This window comes from Amia ocellicauda, chromosome 5 (assembly GCF_036373705.1).
Source record: "Amia ocellicauda isolate fAmiCal2 chromosome 5, fAmiCal2.hap1, whole genome shotgun sequence".
NCBI lineage: Eukaryota > Metazoa > Chordata > Actinopteri > Amiiformes > Amiidae > Amia > Amia ocellicauda.
Genome location: NC_089854.1, coordinates 32,488,574 through 32,507,923, shown reverse-complemented (window position 1 = coordinate 32,507,923; position 19,350 = coordinate 32,488,574). Strand labels below are relative to the sequence as shown.

The window sequence follows — 19,350 nt, the reverse complement described above, 5'->3', positions numbered from 1 at the left end:
TGCAGCAGCATTTAGAACTAGTCAGCAGGTCACTAATTTTGTCATTGCTCCTTAATATTTGGTTGGCTAGTTATCTGCTTACATAGTATGTTGTGTTGATTTCAAAGCTACTGATTGCGCCCTGACATTGACACCCGCTTTGACACGAGGGGGAGGCCTGCTGCTGTGTGCTCAAAGACAGATGGGAATGGTGTCCCAGGTCAGTGACCATCAGTGGCCAATCATCGGGTTGGGGCAATAGTCAATCACCACCTATATTGTAAGGAATAAGTCCAAGTAAGGACATGAATGAAATCAAGACAACACTGCATTTGAAAAGGACATTTATTTTAACCTCACAGAATGTTTGCATGATTTACAAGTATAGACATTATAGAAAATGTAGAAGACTTCTTAATGAATTAGACATGCAGCTCAGGACAGATTAAATTTAGACCAGCCATTCAATATTTTCTGTAGGTTGTACCATTGTAGGTGCTATGGTGTGAAGACTGACAAGGGAAAATGTTCTGGTGAAACACACCTGGTTGTTCAACGTCATGGCAAAGGTGGAAAAACAATCACAGTCAACATAAATCACTTGCAGAAATACCAGATATACACATTTGTAGATGCTGGGGTGATCATGGAATTATATTCAGATGTCCTTATAAGCTTTAGCATTGAATTAGTTAGCCAATGGGAATAGCCATTACGACTTTATACTTTAAATAGGATCATATTTAAGCAGTTCAAATGTAGTGTGTATGTTGTTTATATTTAACAATACCTAACAAGTAAGACATCTAGCATTTTGGTAAACCTTCTTTTGTGTGCTGTTGTTATCCATTGCGGTACTGATTTGCTTCAGTGTGTTTGAGTTCAATGTAAAGCTGCAGTTCAGTGAACACTCTTCCCTCAGAAGTGTAGAACCCATGCATTCCCTTGAGCAGGAAGCTGTGCAGCTAGCTTGTTTTGTAATTCTTGAATAATTGTTTAAATTCAGTAGCTTGTGGTGGAGAATAACAGTTCATGTGAGGTCAGATACTCACTAAATGCATTCTTCTTTACTGGCAAATGTTTCTTAAGACATGTAAAAACTCATTTAAATATCAGAATGTTAATTGAAATATTCTGATATTCTTCCCAGCCCTACACACAAATGAATATAAACTGATTTACTGTAGTGGTCTTCAGGAAGTAGTGATATGATTACTAAAACATTCAAATCACCATGTCTCTGAACAAAAGATCTGGATTCACAAGAACCCACAAAGTGACATTTCCATATGGACTGTGCTTCATGGTCTAATGCAACACTGTTAATAATTTGTTGAATCAAGTGAGTGAATCAAGTGAATTTGTCCTGTAAAATAAAGCACCCATCTCCCAGTCAGAAAGAAAATATACTTATATGACAAGCCCCAGAGAAAATAAGCTCTCCATCAGTTGTGCACAGAGACATGATCACTCACTGAGGTCTGATTTTCATCTCAACAAACTTCAGGGAGTAGTAGGAGACTCCAGGCCAATTGATTCCGTAGCTGCCAGAGTAGTAGTAATAAGGATAATAATAGCCGTTGAGGTTGACATAAGTACATGATTTGTACCACCAGGCTCCTTGGTAATTACTGGCACAGTTATAGTAGTAGTAATAATTGTAGTCATCATTGTCACGATCGTAGGTGGAGAAGGATGCCTGGTTGTTATATGACAGATAATCACCTGGAGACAGAAGAGAGAGGCATATTCACTGGACTGACACACTATTTACAGCAGCCTATGAGGTTTTTGCAGTGTGACAGAGCACACAGCAGGCTTCACAGGGCCATCTCTGATTGACACCATGCTCTCATAGCACAGTCTTATGCACAAAAGTCAACATGTTGAATGTTACAGTGTTCTGATCAAAGTCAAAGTTTATAAAAGAGAAAACACGGGGTGTATTAGTTCTGGGTCCCTACCCTGAAGAGACCTATACATACATATTTGCAAATATATACAGTGTATAGATAGATCTCTTAATGTTTCAATGGATTGAAACTTACCTGCATTACCACTGCTTGGGCTGCCCAGGTTGAGTCTGTAGTTGTCAGATTCCGCATTGATTTTGAAGGAGCTGTATGTCATAAACCAACTATTGCTGTTGACATCCCTCATGTCAATCCTCAATTCATAATTACCTTCAAAGACAGAGACAGAAGAATCACTCAGCAAATAAATGACTGATTTTGCTTGTCCAAAATAATGCAAAGAAACAATATAGATTATCCCAGATATTTTAATGGAAAATATGTAGGCAAAGTGGAATGTGCAGATGATCTGAGGTAGTCTTGTGCTGTAGGGTGTTTTTAAGTTTGTTAATGTCATCCAAAATAGGAAGATCAGACATTTTATAGTACAATGGATGTATTACTTGAAATAGAACAAACAACAAATTAGGTAAACAAAGTTACCTATATATGTTTTGTTAGACATTTACAATACACACAGTTGTGAATTACCATCAATTGCTCTTTCCTTCCCCCCTTGTAACCCAATTCAGTTCTCTGTTCCATGTGAGAATACATGTAACAATATATTCACTCACCTGCGCTGGTCAGGGTATTGATATTGTCATTCCCCAGCCAGAACTCTGAGCCCCCTGAACCAAACCCACTCTTGTAGTCGGACCAGCCTCTGTAGAAATCTACAGATCCATCTACCCTCCTCTGGAAGACCTGTAATCACAACACCCAGGGGAGAAATGAGACATCTGTGCATCGTTTCCTCAAAGGCAGTGATGAAGCTTGGCAGTATTGGGAAGATATATACAGTGTTTAATTGCCTTAACTTTAATTACAAGTTATTCTGTTTTTGATAAAGTGCTTTTGACACATGTGCAATATACAACAAATCACAGTTTGAACAACAGCATAAGTTGCTAGATTCTGCTTGGATCCAGAGTGCTGAGTGGGCACAGCTGCCTAAAAGTGACACTCACAGGTTTACTTTTTCCACAAAGTTCACTCACCAGCCAGCCGCCACCATCGGTGTTCATGTCACAGTAGACGCTGATGGAACTGCCGTCCTGTGTGTACACTGTGTACCACTTGGTCACTGTGTTCCCCTGATCATGCAGGTCCTTGCAGTTCTCAGGCTCTGAGAGGACAACAACAGCACACTGACAGCGGACTGGACATTTCTCCCACATGCACACACTTCAGTTTCAGATTACAGACTTTATGTTAATTTCTCAGCAATACAATTTGCACATTTTCTTACTGATTCTGCAAAGCTTTACCTGTTGAAATTATTTTTTTCATTGGTATGTATTGCAGCAATACATTGTCTGTATAAGAATACGTCATGTAATGGAAATATGATTATAGTACTGTAAAAATGCTGTGCCAGAATTATAGCCCTTCACCTATAAGTCATCTACCACTTTTGGCTGTTTCTAGTATTTACAATGAGGATAAAGTCATATATTGGTGTATGTATACATTTGATTATTACATCTATATGTAATAATCATATTTCAATGTATGTTTCAGTACATTCCTTTGGGATTCAGTTCAGATCCAGTGGCAGAAAAGGAGAAAAGTAGATCTTACTTGGAGCGGCGGTCGTTGATTTATTTTTAGATGCATCGCTTTGCAGGCCAAATATCCCATCAGACCCCTGTACGACATTGAGCTCATCGTTGTCATTCACAGCCAAGACATTCACCACTGCAACACAAGAGCACAACTTCAGCCAAACTACCTGAGTTACGTAAATGAGAGCCTGGGAGTAAAAGGCCAGTTTGTAACAAAAATGAAATTGAAATCCTCCTGATCTGTTCTTCACATTTGGTTATTGGATCTATTGTTTCATAATAAGTAAAACCAAATAAAGAATACATCACATTGTGATTGGCTGCTTCATTGTAGTTAATGGCTACTTGATCAGTTCATCCTATATCCTATATCCTGTAAGTCACCCTGGATAAGAGTGTCAAGTGCCAAGAAATAAATACTACTACTACTACTACTATTAACAATAATAATAATAGTAATACATGTTTGGTAAGAGAAAGTGAAATAGACATTACTATTTGACATCAAGACATCAATATCAATACTTCTGTAATGCTGAGGATTTTACATCAACTTTAAGTATGACATGGACACATATGGTCAAACATAAACAGGAATGAAAAGCACTTTTATTTCAGAGTGTGTGCAGGCAATCAGACCTTAAAATAGCTGTTATTCAATTTGACAAGGTTGTGTGTGGTTTTCTTTTATGTTGCGCTTTGAGATTACCTTATTTTGGATATTATGAACTACTACACATTTAGCCATCTTTGTCACTCTTGTGTTTTCTGGGGTTGAATTTCATTCCTGTCCTGTGAACACTCTCTGTATAGTGTCTCAGTGCTAAACCAACATCAGGGTCCCTGTGCCGCAGCACTTGGCTACAGAGAGGTGAGTGACACTGATCTGCACTCTCCCAGCACACTTCCTCACTAGCAGGCCTGAGAGGTGTTTTCACAAGAGTTTCTTTTGCACTGAGGTTTTCTCATGGCAAGGGGAGAGTCTAAATTGGAACAGCAACTGATTAAAGTAAACCTTCATCTGCCCATATTAATATTAATGACTATCAAGCCATGCCAGATTAAATGATTATGCTTACCCATATTGTGCGGCCCTTCATTAGCTTCCAGTGTGGCGCACAGCCACAGAGTGAGGAACAGTGGGAGAATCATTGTGCTGCAGTTCAACAATGCTGTCCCCTGTCTGTCTGTCTCAATGTCAGGTTGATACCTCTATCAGCCTCACAGGCTTCACTTATATATGCAAGTAGTCCCACCTTTTCCATTGTCATTTTAATGATACATGCAAACTTAAGTTCAAGGAAGAACGACAGCCCTGAACCTGTTTTAAATATCTGTTTTGGTATGTATGAAAATATGTGAAAGAACCGGTTTTCATGTGGTTTGAAGTAGGGACCCAGAGCCACAGCAGAGCAGCTCATCGGAGTGGGGCTTCTCCACTCATTCCCTCCTCCTTTAAACTCACCCAGATATTAAGTCCAGTTTTCTTAAATTAGCAAAATATATAACTTCATAGGTGTTATTGTGTGTTGGGGGTTATAAAATAAGATCATTTCCCACTTCAGCTATTAGTACATAATAAGTATGTAATACCAAATGTATTTTATTCCAACCAAATTCTTCATCTGCCTAAATTAACCTCAATTTATAGCCATCTGTTATCTGAAATCTCCTAACTAGTTTGTCCAAAAGTTGGTTGCCAGGGAGTTAAGGTCACATGCAGGAGTCATGCCCCCTGCACCTTGTTTGCCACTTTTGAGATACAAAAATACTGGACCCCTGGTGGTGGTGGGGGGATTGCAAAATGTCACCCTAAAGGGAGTGCTGGCAATTAGACGACGACCGGGGGGGTTGAGGGCAAATTGTACACTGATAACATTTTTAACGACATACTCAATAGATTATAGATTACTTAAAATAAACGGACATCTTTCAAAAAATACTGGACAGGGGGTGAAGGAAAATACACTACATGGCCAAAAGTATATGGACATGTGCACATCGAACATCTCATTCCAAAATCATGGGCATTAATATGGAGTTGGTACCCCCTTTGATGCAACAGCCTCCACTCTTCTGGGAAGGCTTTCCACTAGATATTGGAACATTGTTGAGGGGATTTCAGCCACACGAGCATTAGTGAAGTCTGGCACTGATGTTGGGCAATCAGGCCTGGCTCACAGTTGGCTTTTTCATTCATCCCAAAAGTGGGATGGGGTTGAGGTCAGGGCTCTGTGCAGGTCAGTCAAGTTCTTCCACACCAATCTCAACAACTATTTCTGTATGGACCTCATTTTGTGCATGGGTTGTCATGCTGAAACAGGAAAGAGTGGCGAGCTTAACACCACTCCAGCCGACACTTGGCATTGCGCATGTAGATCTTAGGCTTGTGTGGGTGCTTGGCCATGGAAACCAATTTCATGAAGCTCCCGACAAACCGTTCTTCTGCTGATGTTGTTTCTAGAAGCAGTTTGGCACTGCACCGGAGCTGATACTCCAGCTCCAGGCCTGTTCCAGCGGCCCCAGCTCCAGCTCCAGCTCCAGAGCGGCTCTGGTGCAGCTCCACACTGCGGCTCCTGCTCCGGCTGCTTTTAACCATCTCCAAGCTCCAGAGCCACAAAAAACAGTGCAATCTATGATGCAATTTATTTATAGTGTTTACTTTTGTACTTTTTTTAGGTAAATAACTGTTTAACAATACCAAAATATGAATAACAACCATCTGTTTAACCATTCAAACATGAACAAGTAGAAAGTTGTAAAGTCTATGGCGATTAGGGTTGCCAGCCGAACAGTATTTTAGTGGACTGTCCAGTATTTGTACACTACATGGCCAACAGTATGTGGACACCCCTTCTAATTAGTGTATTTGACATGTGGGAGACTCTGAGACCAAGTAGAGGAAGATTCTATGGTCTGATGAGACCAACATAGAACTTTTTGGCCTTAACACTAAGCCTAACACCGCACATCATCCTGAGAACACCATCCCTACCGTGAACCATGGTGGTGGCAGCATTATGCAAAATGGATGCAGCAAAGTACAAAGAAATCCTGTAAGAAACCTGCTGAAGTCTGCAAGAGACCTGTCCTGGAGACAATGTCCTGGAGTGGCCCAGTCAAAGTGCAGACCACAATCTAATTGAGAATATGTGGAAAGAGAACATTGCTGTTCACCAAAGGGCCCCATCCAACTTGATGGAGCTTGAGCATTTGTGCAAAGAAGAATGGGCATACATTGCTGTGTCCAGATGTGCAAAGCTGGTAGAGACTCGTGGCTGTAATTGCTGCCATAGGTGCCTCTACCAAATATTGACTAAAGGGCTTGATTACTTATGCATTCAATTATTTTCTGTTTTGTATTTGTAATTAATTTAGAAAAAAAATGCAGATCATATTTTTCATTTTGACATTATGGAAATTTTCGGTGTTGATCAGTGGCAAAAACTCCTGATTAAATCTATTCTGATTTAATGTTGTTGTAACGGGGCTCATTCATGGTATTATGAGCCTGTTGCAAAAAGTGACGTAACCCCTCAGTAAAAGTAGTACAGTGTTGAGCATCCCGCAGTGGGAGACCCGGTCTCCTGGTGTAGCGGGCTAACCATAGTATTGTGCTGGAGCTGTTGCAGTGCAGGGCCCTCAGAGGGGTGTTGGTGGTGCATGGCTCAAATCCCGGGCATGTGACATGTGGAAAAGTTCAAGAGGGGTGAATACTTTTGAGAGCCACTGTAAAATCAAGCCACACAGCAATTTCCTTAGACAACCATTGGCAGGAGAATGAACTTTACTGAGAGCTCAATGACTTTCAACATGGCACCGTCATAGGATGCTATCTTTCCAACAAGTCAGTTTGTCAAATTTCTGCCCTGTTGAGCTGTAAGTGCTGTTATTGTTAAGAGGAAACGTCTAGGATCAACAACAGCTCAGCCGCGAAGTGGTCGACCACACAAGCTCACAGAACAGGACTATTGAGTGCTGAAGTATGTACTGCATAAAATTGTCTTTCATTGGTTGCAACAATCACTTCCGAGTGCCAAACTGCTTCTAGAAGCAACATCAGCAGAAGAACGGTTTGTCGGGAGCTTCATGAAATTGGTTTCCATGGGCGAGCAGCTGCACAAGCCTAAGATCTCCATGTGCAATACCAAGCATCGGCTGGAGTGGTGTAAAGCTTGCCACCATTTGACCTGGGAGCACTGGAAATGCAATCTCTGGAGTGATGAATCATGCTTCATCATCTGGCAGTACGACAGAGGAATCTGGGTTTGGCAGATGCCAGGAGAACGCTACCTGCATGAATGCATATATCACCCTTGGGACTTTATTTATTATGAATTGTTTTCATTATTTCGTTTTGAGCACTTTCTTTTGGTTTGGACTACTTATTTACTTCACTATTATTTTTCTTTTTATTTGATTGCACATATTCACTTTAGTTTATTTGACACTAATCACAAAAAAGGACACCTGCTTTGCTCACATTCTCACGAGGCAAATGAATAAACGCACCAAAACACCTGCATTCAATTAACAGGAGCACATAAAATAGCCTTACCAGAAAGAGAGAGAGAGAGAGAGGAAAAAGAGGAAGAGAGGGCAGTTTGTTTGAGGGGGAAGAAGTAGCACAGGCGAAGGAAGGAGAGAACGGATGCAGTTGTACTGGAGAGAGAAGTAATATTTTAAGCGCTCTTGTTGGTTTTAAGCGCATATAGAGCCGTGAGCATTAAGGATGCTGCAAGAGACATGCCGCTGTTGGAGACTGTTTTAAACCTGCTGCAAAGAAGGCCGTTTCTTCTTTTTTTTTTTTGTTCCCCGTTTTTAAAACGACTTGCTCTCGCTCTTATTTTGAGCACTCTTTTAATATATTTTCTTTTGTTTCTCATGCCACATCTCAGCCAAGGGCACAGTGAGATGGACGGTAATAAGGATTTTGTGTAGTCCCCTGTGTTCCTTGCGGTGAGAGCTGTTAAACCTTTTGGACTTTTTATATTATACTGGATCTTCTACACAAGAGTAGCAGAACTTCCAGCTGGGTTTCCAGCACCAGAGGGGGAGCAGAGCATCAATTGGCTTGGAAGCGTACACTCGGGAGACTGGAGATAAGTACACTTGTCCCAAGTACCAAGCCACGAAGTGGAAGCTGGTGTTCCGCCTGCTGTGCTGTTGCAATTATTTAGGCGTTTCTTTTACTCGACTGGTTGTTTCGTTTTTTTTCTTTTCCTCTGTTCTTGAGGTATTGCGGATGAAGGCAGGATTTCTATCAAGAGGTTAGCCTACCACTCGAGTGGAAGATGGTCCCGGGAGCCCTGGTGAACGAGTCCAGTATTTTACTCTGTTTTAATTCCTTTTAACCTTTGTATGAAACGTGGGAATTAATTGTATAAAATTATTGAAACCCATCCCTTTGTACTGGTCTGCTGTGACTGCTGTGTGGACCCCTGGATAAAATCATCTTTAGGAAGAGGTATTTTTGTAGTTGGTTGTGGCTGCTCGGGGGTGTTGCAGCCCTAAGAGTCCTGATACTCAACAGCCGAAATTCAGCTGGCGTAGTACAGCTACTTTGATTATTTTGCCTTGTCTCGCGTCCTTCCCCGGGTGACATGTAGACCCACTGTAAAGTTTGGAGGAGGAATAATGGTCTCGGGGCTCAGCACCTTTGTCGCACTGAAGGGAAATCTTAATGTTACAGCCTATAATGACATTCTAGATGATTTTGCAACAGTTTGGAGAGGCTCTTTCCTGTTTCAGCATGACAACCCATGCACAAAGTGAGGTCCATACAGAAATAGTTGTCGAGATTGGTGTGGAAGAACTTGACTGGCCTGCACAGAGCCCTGATGGAAAAGCCAACTTTGAGCCAGGCCTGATCGCCCAACATCAGTGCCTGACTTCACTAATGTGAACTCTTGTGGCTGAAATCCCCTCAACAATGTTCCAACATCTAGTGGAAAGCCTTCCCAGAAGAGTGGAGGCTGTTGCATCAAAGGGGGTACCAACTCCATTTTAATGCCCATGATTTTGGAATGAGATGTTCGATGTGCGCATGTCCACATACTTTTGGCCATGTAGTGTATGTACTTTCACCCCCTGTCCAGTATTTGTGAAAGATGTCCGTTTATTTTAAGTAATCTGTAATCTATTGAGTATGTTGTTAAAAATGTTATCAGTGTACAATTTGCCCTCAACCCCCCCGGTCGTCGTCTAATTGCCAGCACTCCCTTTAGGGTGACATTTTGCAATCACCCCCACCACCACCAGGGGTCCAGTATTTTTGTATCTCAAAAGTGGCAAACAAGGTGCAGGGGGCATGACTCCTGCATGTGACCTTAACTCCCTGGCAACCAACTTTTGGACAAACTAGTTAGGAGATTTCAGATAAAAGATGGCTATAAATTGAGGTTAATTTAGGCAGATGAAGAATTTGGTTGGAATAAAATACATTTGGTATTACCTACTTATTATGTACTAATAGCTGAAGTGGAAACTGATCTTATGTTATATATATGAAGAAAACTGGACTTAATATCTGGGGGAGTTTAAAGGAGGGGGGAGTGAGTGGAGCAGCTCCATGACCTCAGATCCGGCTCCAGGCTCTGGAGCACTCTGATGAGCTCCGCTCCGGCTCCAGCACTGCCAGCTCCAGCTAAGAAACTAAGAAAAACTGTCCTTCTTCCTTATTCCAATTGATCAATATACATTATAATATATAATTAAATGGGCAGTGTAATGGAGGAAGATTAACGTCACAACTAGATATGTCACAGCCGACTGCAGCTGCCTCTCCTATTAATACTGTACAAACTGTGCCTCTTCTTCACACTACAGCTTCTTTCAGTTTCTCTCTCTAACAGTGCAGTGTAGCAAAAATGTGCCTTTCCAATAGCCAACACTTTGATACCAACAATCACACTGCTGAAGACTTCACCATCTGGGGAGTTAGTGGAACAAATTCTGCTCATCAATGTAAAACTAAAGTGATTTAGGACTGTGGAATAAACATGCAATTCTCACATGAGAAATCTTCCCCAAAATTATTTGAAAAAGTTGACTGTTCCATTTTCTTTCTACAAAGCTGACAAGGGGTTGACTTTTCTTTTAAAAATGTATTTGTAATCTTTTCAACAATGTGTGTAGATCAGAATGCAGTAATGCCACAACTGTCTGAATTCAGTGTACATGTTGATGTATTTATTTTGTGTTGTCTTCCTCTCTGTCTGAGTCCCATTTAACTTGCCTTCTGAGCAAAGTCTGTTGTCTGTTGAGAAAGTTGTATGAAGAATATCAACACGGGAGCCTTGACTTTTGGAATAACAATAGCAGAGCGTAACAGACTTTGAACATATTTCAATGCTTGTCTTGGCTGTGGCCAGTTTAAGATTATCAAGAGCATACCATAAACTCAAAAGAAAAAAAGAAGAGAAAAGAAAACATAATATCTTGTTCTGCTTCCATTTACTTCCAGAGAAACAAATAACTACACTATAGCCAAGGACTAGCCTTGTAAAATAGAAAGAGTAGAAAGAACGGATTTCACTTCTTTAAAAAGTACAAAACGGGTGTGGCTGAGCAAATCTTTAAAAATGCTGTTCTTATTTACTATTTCTTCAAGACTTCCCACTCCATTCCAGTGTAACTCAGAATCCAGGCCATTGCTTAGTGGTGCAGCAGTGTGAGGCTAGAAATCCGCACAGTTGTCACATCTGACTTTAGTGATAAAAATCCTTCCTCTACCCACACCTCTGGTTTGGGTATTAATTTAGATTAGTAATATCCTTTGTTTTCTATAAGTGCAATATAAAATTACACCCTTCTGTCCAAAGACATTGTATTAGGTCGGTCTGTGCCCTAATCTCACATGCACAGTAATCGCACAGATCTGAATTGACTGTTCTCATTGTGTACTTTTCAATGCAGGGATCTTGTTCTCTTTCACGCCTTCTTAAGAAGTAATTGTGTTGTGTTTCCTCATTCCTGATTCTGCTGGGAATTGTGTTGTGTAATATAACACAGTTTTTCTGAAACCATTAATTTACAACATAACCTACTCTAGTCTCAGAGAATGAATTACACGTACACAGGGATCTTGTAGGACTGGCTGATCTGCTCTTTGTTGTGCTGAATAATTCACATTTCTCTAGGAGGATGAAGAACTTTGTTGCTTTGGAGCTGGGTGATGATGTGCTGCCTGATCTGTCTCAGACAAAAGTTGCTCGGAACGATTACAAAAGAGACAGAACCTAATCTTTTCCTGCCTTGAGTACTAAGAATTCAAGCTGCAGGTGAGGCAAAACAGCAATGTGCAAAGATGGTGTCAAAGGTCCACACATGAGACCGAAGCTCACGCAAATGCCAGGAAAGACATGATAATCTGACCACCTGCCACACAGCAAAGACAGACCTGGGGATGAAACAGTTTGGCACCAAGATCAGAAAAACTGTCATGCAAGGGTCAGAGTACAACACAGTTCATCCAGTGTTGAACTCTGTGGGGGCTGCAAATACAAAAGCTGATGTCTCAGTATGCTTATATTTTCAGGGTTATTTTCTAATTGTCCCAAATGCAGTTCAGATCTACCTCCACTGTTGACCCTCAGTTGGACCCAGAACACATATGCATAACAATTGCGGTTGGGGTCACTTCTCATCCACGTTTAACACCAAGGAAACACTATTTGACAGCCTTGCTTGGGTCTGGATGTGTTGAACCCTAGGGTGTAGGAATGTAAGAAAGGCTGCATACAAGAGAGAGCCATTTGGTCTTGTTCCAGTCTGATCAGTCATGGTTGTATGGTTGCTAAATGTGAAACAAACCCATAAATCCTTCAAGAGATTTGTGAAGGGGGCATGTTACTCTTTTCAATTCACATCATTCCATTGCATCAGTTTTAGTTGATCTTTTCCTCACACAGTGATGATGTGTCAATATAAAATCCTAGCTCCTTCCCAAACCTTTTGCTTAGTTAAATTTATCCTTATTATAGTTATTTTGTGCATCTTGCTGCAGGTTTTGTATAAGCTGACAATGAGTCTTGTGCTTCCGCATCATTAGCCGACTTATCTGATAATAATTGTTATGGATCAGCCAAAGAGAGCCACTTCACTACGAAAACTATCAAAACATATTACTGGCAAAAGTACAATGATGAAAATCATACTGTTAACTGCTCCCATTTATCATTTACATCACAATCTAAACAGATGCAGCTGCCAAGAACAACCAGTCAAACGTGTTTAACAAAATTGATGAATGCAACGAAAGTCAAAGACTGTGACTTCAACTTGGTTAAAGATTTGTGTTTTAATTATGCTGGGGGATATGAGGTAAGCGACCTCTTTCATTACTGTTAAATATCTGGATAAAGTGAAGACGTTATGAAAATTGCAAGGAGACATACATACAAAACCAAAATATGCACCATGCCCACAAACAATAGCCAGTGTCTGTAACATACACATTTCACTGCAAATAACTGAATATAAAGATTGGTATGTATATGGTGGTATACTGGAGACCTTGTCTAAATGACTAAAGAACTGCACTGTAATCCACGTTGATAATAAAATGTAGACAAAATTAATAAACATAACAAGTTCTTAATTCAGAGCAAAATCTGTGGAAGTGTTCGGTCACAGAAAATAAATTGGACAGATGTGCTGTTTCTCTTTTCCAAATTAGCAAACATGCATGATAAGATATTGAGAATGTAGTTTAAAATACACTACCGGTCAACACCCCCATTTTTCCAGTTTTTATTGAAATTTAAGCAGTTCAAGTCCCGTAAATAACCAAAAATGGCACACAAATAAGCAGAAAACTCCCAGAGGTAATAAAAAATATATATACTGTGTTACTACACCCTCTTAAGCATTTTGCGAAGCTGTTGTGCATAGAAGTTACACTGTATTCCCACAATGTGCACATCATTTGAAAGCTTATTCTCTTGTCTACCAGTGCTTTTCATTCTCAAACACATCTGATTTACAGTTTGGTAAATGTGCAGTCTGCTCTGGGGGGGTTCTCATTTAAAAGCTCACAGATCACAGTTTTGAACAGATTTCTTTGGAAATAGGCTTGTTTTGTTCAGAACAAATACATAAGAACTTATTATAAAAGCTCTGCCACGACAATTCCAAAGCTTTATCATCATATATTATGTTGTACACAGCATGCTGCTTATTTGGAATGATGTTATACGCACACTAATTGCACTTAATTGGATGGATTTCCCCTGTGGCAATTCAAGGCTAATTAAATTTAATTAAATGTTTACAATGTTTTTTTCACTGTAATGGGTAGAGATGTGCATTAGTACAGTTGCACTGTTTCTCTATTTTACTAGCTGTAATGCTCCTTCTTCCAGGCATTTGCTCTTCTAGAGTCAGTCTGACCAGCAAGCTGAACTACTTTCAATGAAACTGTCACATCACATCAATATCAACCAAAACCAAAAATGGTCAAGAGTGCCATAAGGAACCTCAAGTGAAAGGCCAGAGACAAGGATGTTCTGAAGCTGAAATCAACATAAAAGGTGAACATCACTCCTTGAACACTTGATAACATCATTAAATTGGCTTGATATGTTTTAAAATATTCCTAAACATCAGGCTCAAATGTTCTAATACAAAAACAAAAAAGATTTGTAAAAATGAAAGCAAACACATTTTACAGATTTCAGATAATCCGGTAACTGGATTAACCATCCTTCAGTTAACCAAAATTATTATTAATGTTTTCTCTTCAGAGTTTGCTGAAAACTGACAGTATAAAGTATAAAGTATCAATGGGGAGGAAGTCTAGCAATTGATGTAATGGGATTTACCACAGTCAACCCTTCTGTTTAAATAAGTTTAGTACCATAACAACAACAAAAACAGGCACAGAGAGATGTCCTTAGCACCACATTATAAAAGGAAGTATACAGCTGGATAGCATATTAATACATCACTATTTAGTGAATATTCTCACTTAGCCAAATGCAATGCACATCTCAGTTCTGTTTGAGGAAACACAATGAAGGAATGGAATACTGATTAGAATCAGAAAATCTGCAGGGCTGTTTTCACAACAATGTTCCAATCATTACAGTGCTGTGTGGGCATTTTGCCAATCAGGGAGTGCAAAGACATGTATCTAAATACATCACTGTGACTTTCAGTGTTTTCTCTTTGTCTATGTATTTTACCACAGGATGGAGTAATGATCCAAAGATGTCCTCAGCACCACATTATTCAAATAATTATACAGCTGGATATCATATAATCAAATTGTGATAATATAAAGTGAAACTATCAGTTTTAACCCTTGAAGTTAATGCTGCCCTTGACTACAAACACCTCTTTAAATCCTTCCAGTGGACCACCTCTTACAGGCAAGACAGAAATCCTCTATGTCTGCTTGACAGTGAAACACAATGTTCAGGAAAAATAAAGGCTGCTCAAAGTCCTTCAGTAATATGCCGGAAAACATTAGAGAGTAACAAAACTTTTTGAGAAAAAAAAAGGAATGATATTAAAATTGTAATTAATATGTTTTCATTAAATTAACTTTGAGCTGTAGATAGATGTTTCATATTGTAACAAATGTCAGTATGTGACAGTATATTCTAATGTCTATTGGCACTTATAGATCATTAATAAGGATAAAGACAGAAGATAATCAACTGACAGACATTGTTGCACAGTGCTGCTGCAGCAATAGCTGTCCATGGTGCTGACTATGAGGCACCGTTAGGGACATAATTCAACCCAATGGTACATACACTATACTGAGATGCATACACTACATACTGAGACGCATACAATACATATTGAGATGCATACACTACGTACTGAAATACATACACTATATACTGAGAAGTGCATACAATACATACTGAGATGCATACACTACATAATGAGACACATACAGTGCATCCGGAAAGTATTCACAGCGCTTCACTTTTTCCACATTTTGTTATGTTACAGCCTTATTCCAAAATGGATTAAATTAATTATTTTCCTCAAAATTCTACAAACAATACCCCATAATGACAACGTGAAAGAAGTTTGTTTGAAATCTTTGCAAATTTATTAAAAATAAAAAGCTAAAAACAACAAAGTATTCACAGCCTTTGCCATGACACTCATAATTGAGCTCAGGTGCATCCTGTTTCCACTGATCATCCTTGAGATGTTTCTACTTGATTGGAGTCCACCTGTGGTAAATTTAGTTGATTGGACATGATTTGGAAAGGCACATACCTGTCTATACAAGGTCCCACAGTTAACAGTGCATGTCAGAGCACAAACCAAGCCATGAAGTCCAAGGAATTGTCTGTAGACCTCCGAGACAGGATTGTATCGAGCCACAGATCTGGGGAAGGGTACAGAAACATTTCTGCAGCATTGAAGGTCCCAATGAGCACAGTGGCCTCCATCTTCCGTAAATGGAAGAAGTTTGGAACCACCAGGACTCTTCCTAGAGCTGGCCGCCTGGCCAAACTGAGCGATCGGGGGAGAAGGGCCTTAGTCAGGGAGGTGAAGGTTCATCTTCCAACAGGACAACGACCCTAAGTGCACAGCCAAGATAACAAAGGAGTGGCTACAGGACAACTCTGTGAATGTCCTTGAGTGGCCCAGCCAGAGCCCAGACTTGAACCTGATTGAACATCTCTGGAGAAATCTGAAAATGGCTGTGCACCGACGTGCCCCATCCAACCTGATGGAGCTTGAGAGGTCCTGCAAAGAAGAATGGGAGAAACTGCCCAAAAATAGGTGTACCAAGCTTGTAGCATCATACTCAAAAAGACTTGAGGCTGTAATTGGTGCCAAAGGTTCTTCAACAAAATATTGAGCAAAGGCTGTGAATACTTATGTACATGTGCTTTTTTTGTTTTTTATTTTTAATACATTTGCTAAGATTTCAAACAAACTTCTTTCACGTTGTCATTATGGGGTATTGTTTGTAGAATTTTGAGGAAAATAATTAATTTAATCCATTTTGGAATAAGGCTATAACATAACAAAATGTGGAAAAAGTGAAGCGCTGTGAATACTTTCCGGATGCACTGTATACATAAAATGTGTTAAACAGCAGGACGGCTCACTGCCACTGTTCCCAGCTGATGGCGCTAGAGTTTCACTGCCTCGCTGTGTACACAGTTCATTTATTCACACGGTAAGAGCTGTAGTTGCCCTGCGCTAGCTGCGCTATTTGGCAGGTGTCAGCTGCTCCTGTGTTCCACGTGTGGCGCATGAGCCGCCCCGTGATGTATACAGTTCGTTTGTCATGACATAGTCAGTCTGGTGTGGCCTTGCTTCTAGCTGTGCTAGTGGAGCAAGCGGCCACCGCTCTGATGTCCCACGTGCCTCGTGGTGTATATAGTTCTTTTGTACGAAATCTACTTGTCTTCACAGTGGAGTGTTTCCACTCTGTACTATTCAGTTGAGTTGGATGCTCCTGTGCTGTGTGCAGGCAGCATGAATGTTCCTGCTGCCACGCGATATATATTGTTGTTCATTTGTACAACATTGTAGAGCTGGTGTGGTCTCGCTCCTAGCTGGGCTAGTGGAGCAAGCGGCCAATGCTCCCATGTTATGCGAAGAGTGCATAAACGGTTTCCTGCACACCGCAATGTTATGGTTTGATGGTCATGGTAGAGCCTGCTGTTGTCCTGCATTAGCTGTGCTAATAGGTGACAACTGCTCCTGTGTCACATGGTGGTGCATGATTTGCTTCCTGCACAAGTCGCTTGATGCCCCATGCCATATTGTGCAAGTAGATATACGGCCTCGCTCCTAGATGCACTAGTAGAGCAGTAGAGCCTTGCTATTGTAAGCGGAGGGCGTAAGAGTTGACCTCTGTAGCCCCGCTTTGTATTTGCTGATTGCAGACAGTCCCTGGTAGAGCATGACTACGGTTTTCGCTCCTGGGCAGCCCAGTTTGGCCCCAAGGGGCCTCTGTGGCTCCTGTCTGGAGTTGGTACACCTCGGGACAGGCTCCCCTTATCAGCTCACTGACTCCTCCCTTGAAACGGCTTGGTTATACAGTAACCCCTCCCCCTTGGGCAGTACTTCTGATTTGAAAGATAACAATAGGTTGCATATGCAACACCGGTTATCTGAAAAAGGAAGCACTGCCAAAGTGTTGCAAGGTCACACAGGAGTCCTAGCCCCCGGCAAAAGAGGACAAACCTGCACCGACGTCATGTTTTATGGAACAGGATGTGGGAAGGGACCTGTACTGAGAGACGAGTGCAGGGGTCAATGGCAGCTTTGATAGAGTGACGTTTCAATGAGGTTCCTACGGCAGTGCGCAGAAACCCCTCCCCCTTGGGCAGTGCTTCCGACTTGAAAGATAACTAATCTTTTTACTTTGGTATTTTAAATTTTTTGTTTTTGAGTGTGTGTGTTTTATTTTTGTTCTTTAGCTATTTTATTACATATTTTAATTATTGCTTTTTATGTAAAGCACTTTGGGTTCTTGAGAAGGCGCTATATAAAACTTATTATTGTTATTATTAAATCACTGTTTTGTTTCAAACCATTATAAATTATATCTTATAAAGGTTAACTGATCATTTATATGTGTAACTATTAATGGTTCCTTATTAACATGAAGCATAAAAACATAGTCAAACCAGTTTCTGAAGTAAATCTGCCTAAACAATACAAAATAAATAAAACACAACAACCAACAACCTAAAGTCTATACAGTAAACAAGTAGGGGAACAGGTAAGTCTAGATAATACAATGTTTAACATATATTCCAGCAAGTGAACATCCCATTGGTGAATCAATAACAGAAATAAAACATCCTGACAGAAATCAAGGTGGAAAATACATTATTTATCTTATTTCTTAAGTAAATTATCAAAAAAAAACTATTCTGGCTGTGACACTTATTTTGTATATAGTTATATTGAAGAACGTGCACAACTCGGAAAAGTACAATGAAACTATCTTAATACCAAAGAGAGATGGCAAAAATGCTTTATTGTTTTGACTTGCATCAGTGTGGGTGAACTTCCTTTCCGGGAAGCCAATATCCTAGATTAAGATGTTGAATCACATATATAAAAACAAGTATTTAAATGTGACAAAACATCCTGGGAAATGTTGGAGTCCAACACACCATCCAGTCACAGTACCACATTGCCACCTAGTGGACAGATGAAATTAAGCATCATTCCAGGCACTGTGCACCTAATGCATGGTTTTCATGGTTTTCCAGGGGAAGCAGGACAGATGGCTGGTAGCAGTCTGGAAATCTGGAAGTCTAGAAAAACTAGTAGGGAGGGAACATGTTTCACCAGCAACTTCTTCCACTCAGGTTTAGGATCCACTAGCCACAGTACCTCAAGGCAGACAGCCAGGCGCCTCACTAAAAACTAGAAAACATACTCTGGAGCCATTTAAGTTTTAGCTGGGTGTGGGGACATCTTGCCTCACCTCCATCTCAATAAACTTTGTATATTACCATCAGTGGTGTGCCACAATAGATTGTAATGAACCCGTCATTTGTCAATTCCATTAAAAAAGAAACCTACAGATATAAATTAAAAGGATATAATACATGTCAATGATGTATTAATTGGCCAACAAAATGAATAGCATCCCCTTTTAATCTAATGCACAAGCAGATTTCAGTAATAGGGTAATTCACTACTATTGTGAAATCCATTTCTTTTTTATCTGGACTTCAAAGTTGGACCCGATTTGCACCCAACCTTTACATGGTAAAAATTGGCATGATTGGCATTGAAAACATGTTTAAATCTCTCAGTCCACTTCAGACTACTGCTTACCC

At 40.3% G+C, this 19,350-nt stretch overlaps 1 protein-coding gene across 1 annotated transcript; it reads right to left on the bottom strand.

The window, feature by feature from the left end:
• Positions 1-306: 306 nt before the first annotated feature.
• LOC136750066 (ficolin-1-A) lies at positions 307-4,797 on the bottom strand. The gene is made up of 6 exons (XM_066704829.1): positions 4,639-4,797; positions 3,576-3,692; positions 2,993-3,120; positions 2,570-2,699; positions 2,028-2,162; positions 307-1,704 (listed from the first exon to the last, which is right to left on the bottom strand). The coding sequence occupies exons 1-6, from the start codon at positions 4,709-4,711 to the stop codon at positions 1,451-1,453; spliced, it is 837 nt and encodes a 278-aa protein (XP_066560926.1). The 5' UTR covers positions 4,712-4,797; the 3' UTR covers positions 307-1,450.
• Positions 4,798-19,350: the final 14,553 nt, after the last annotated feature.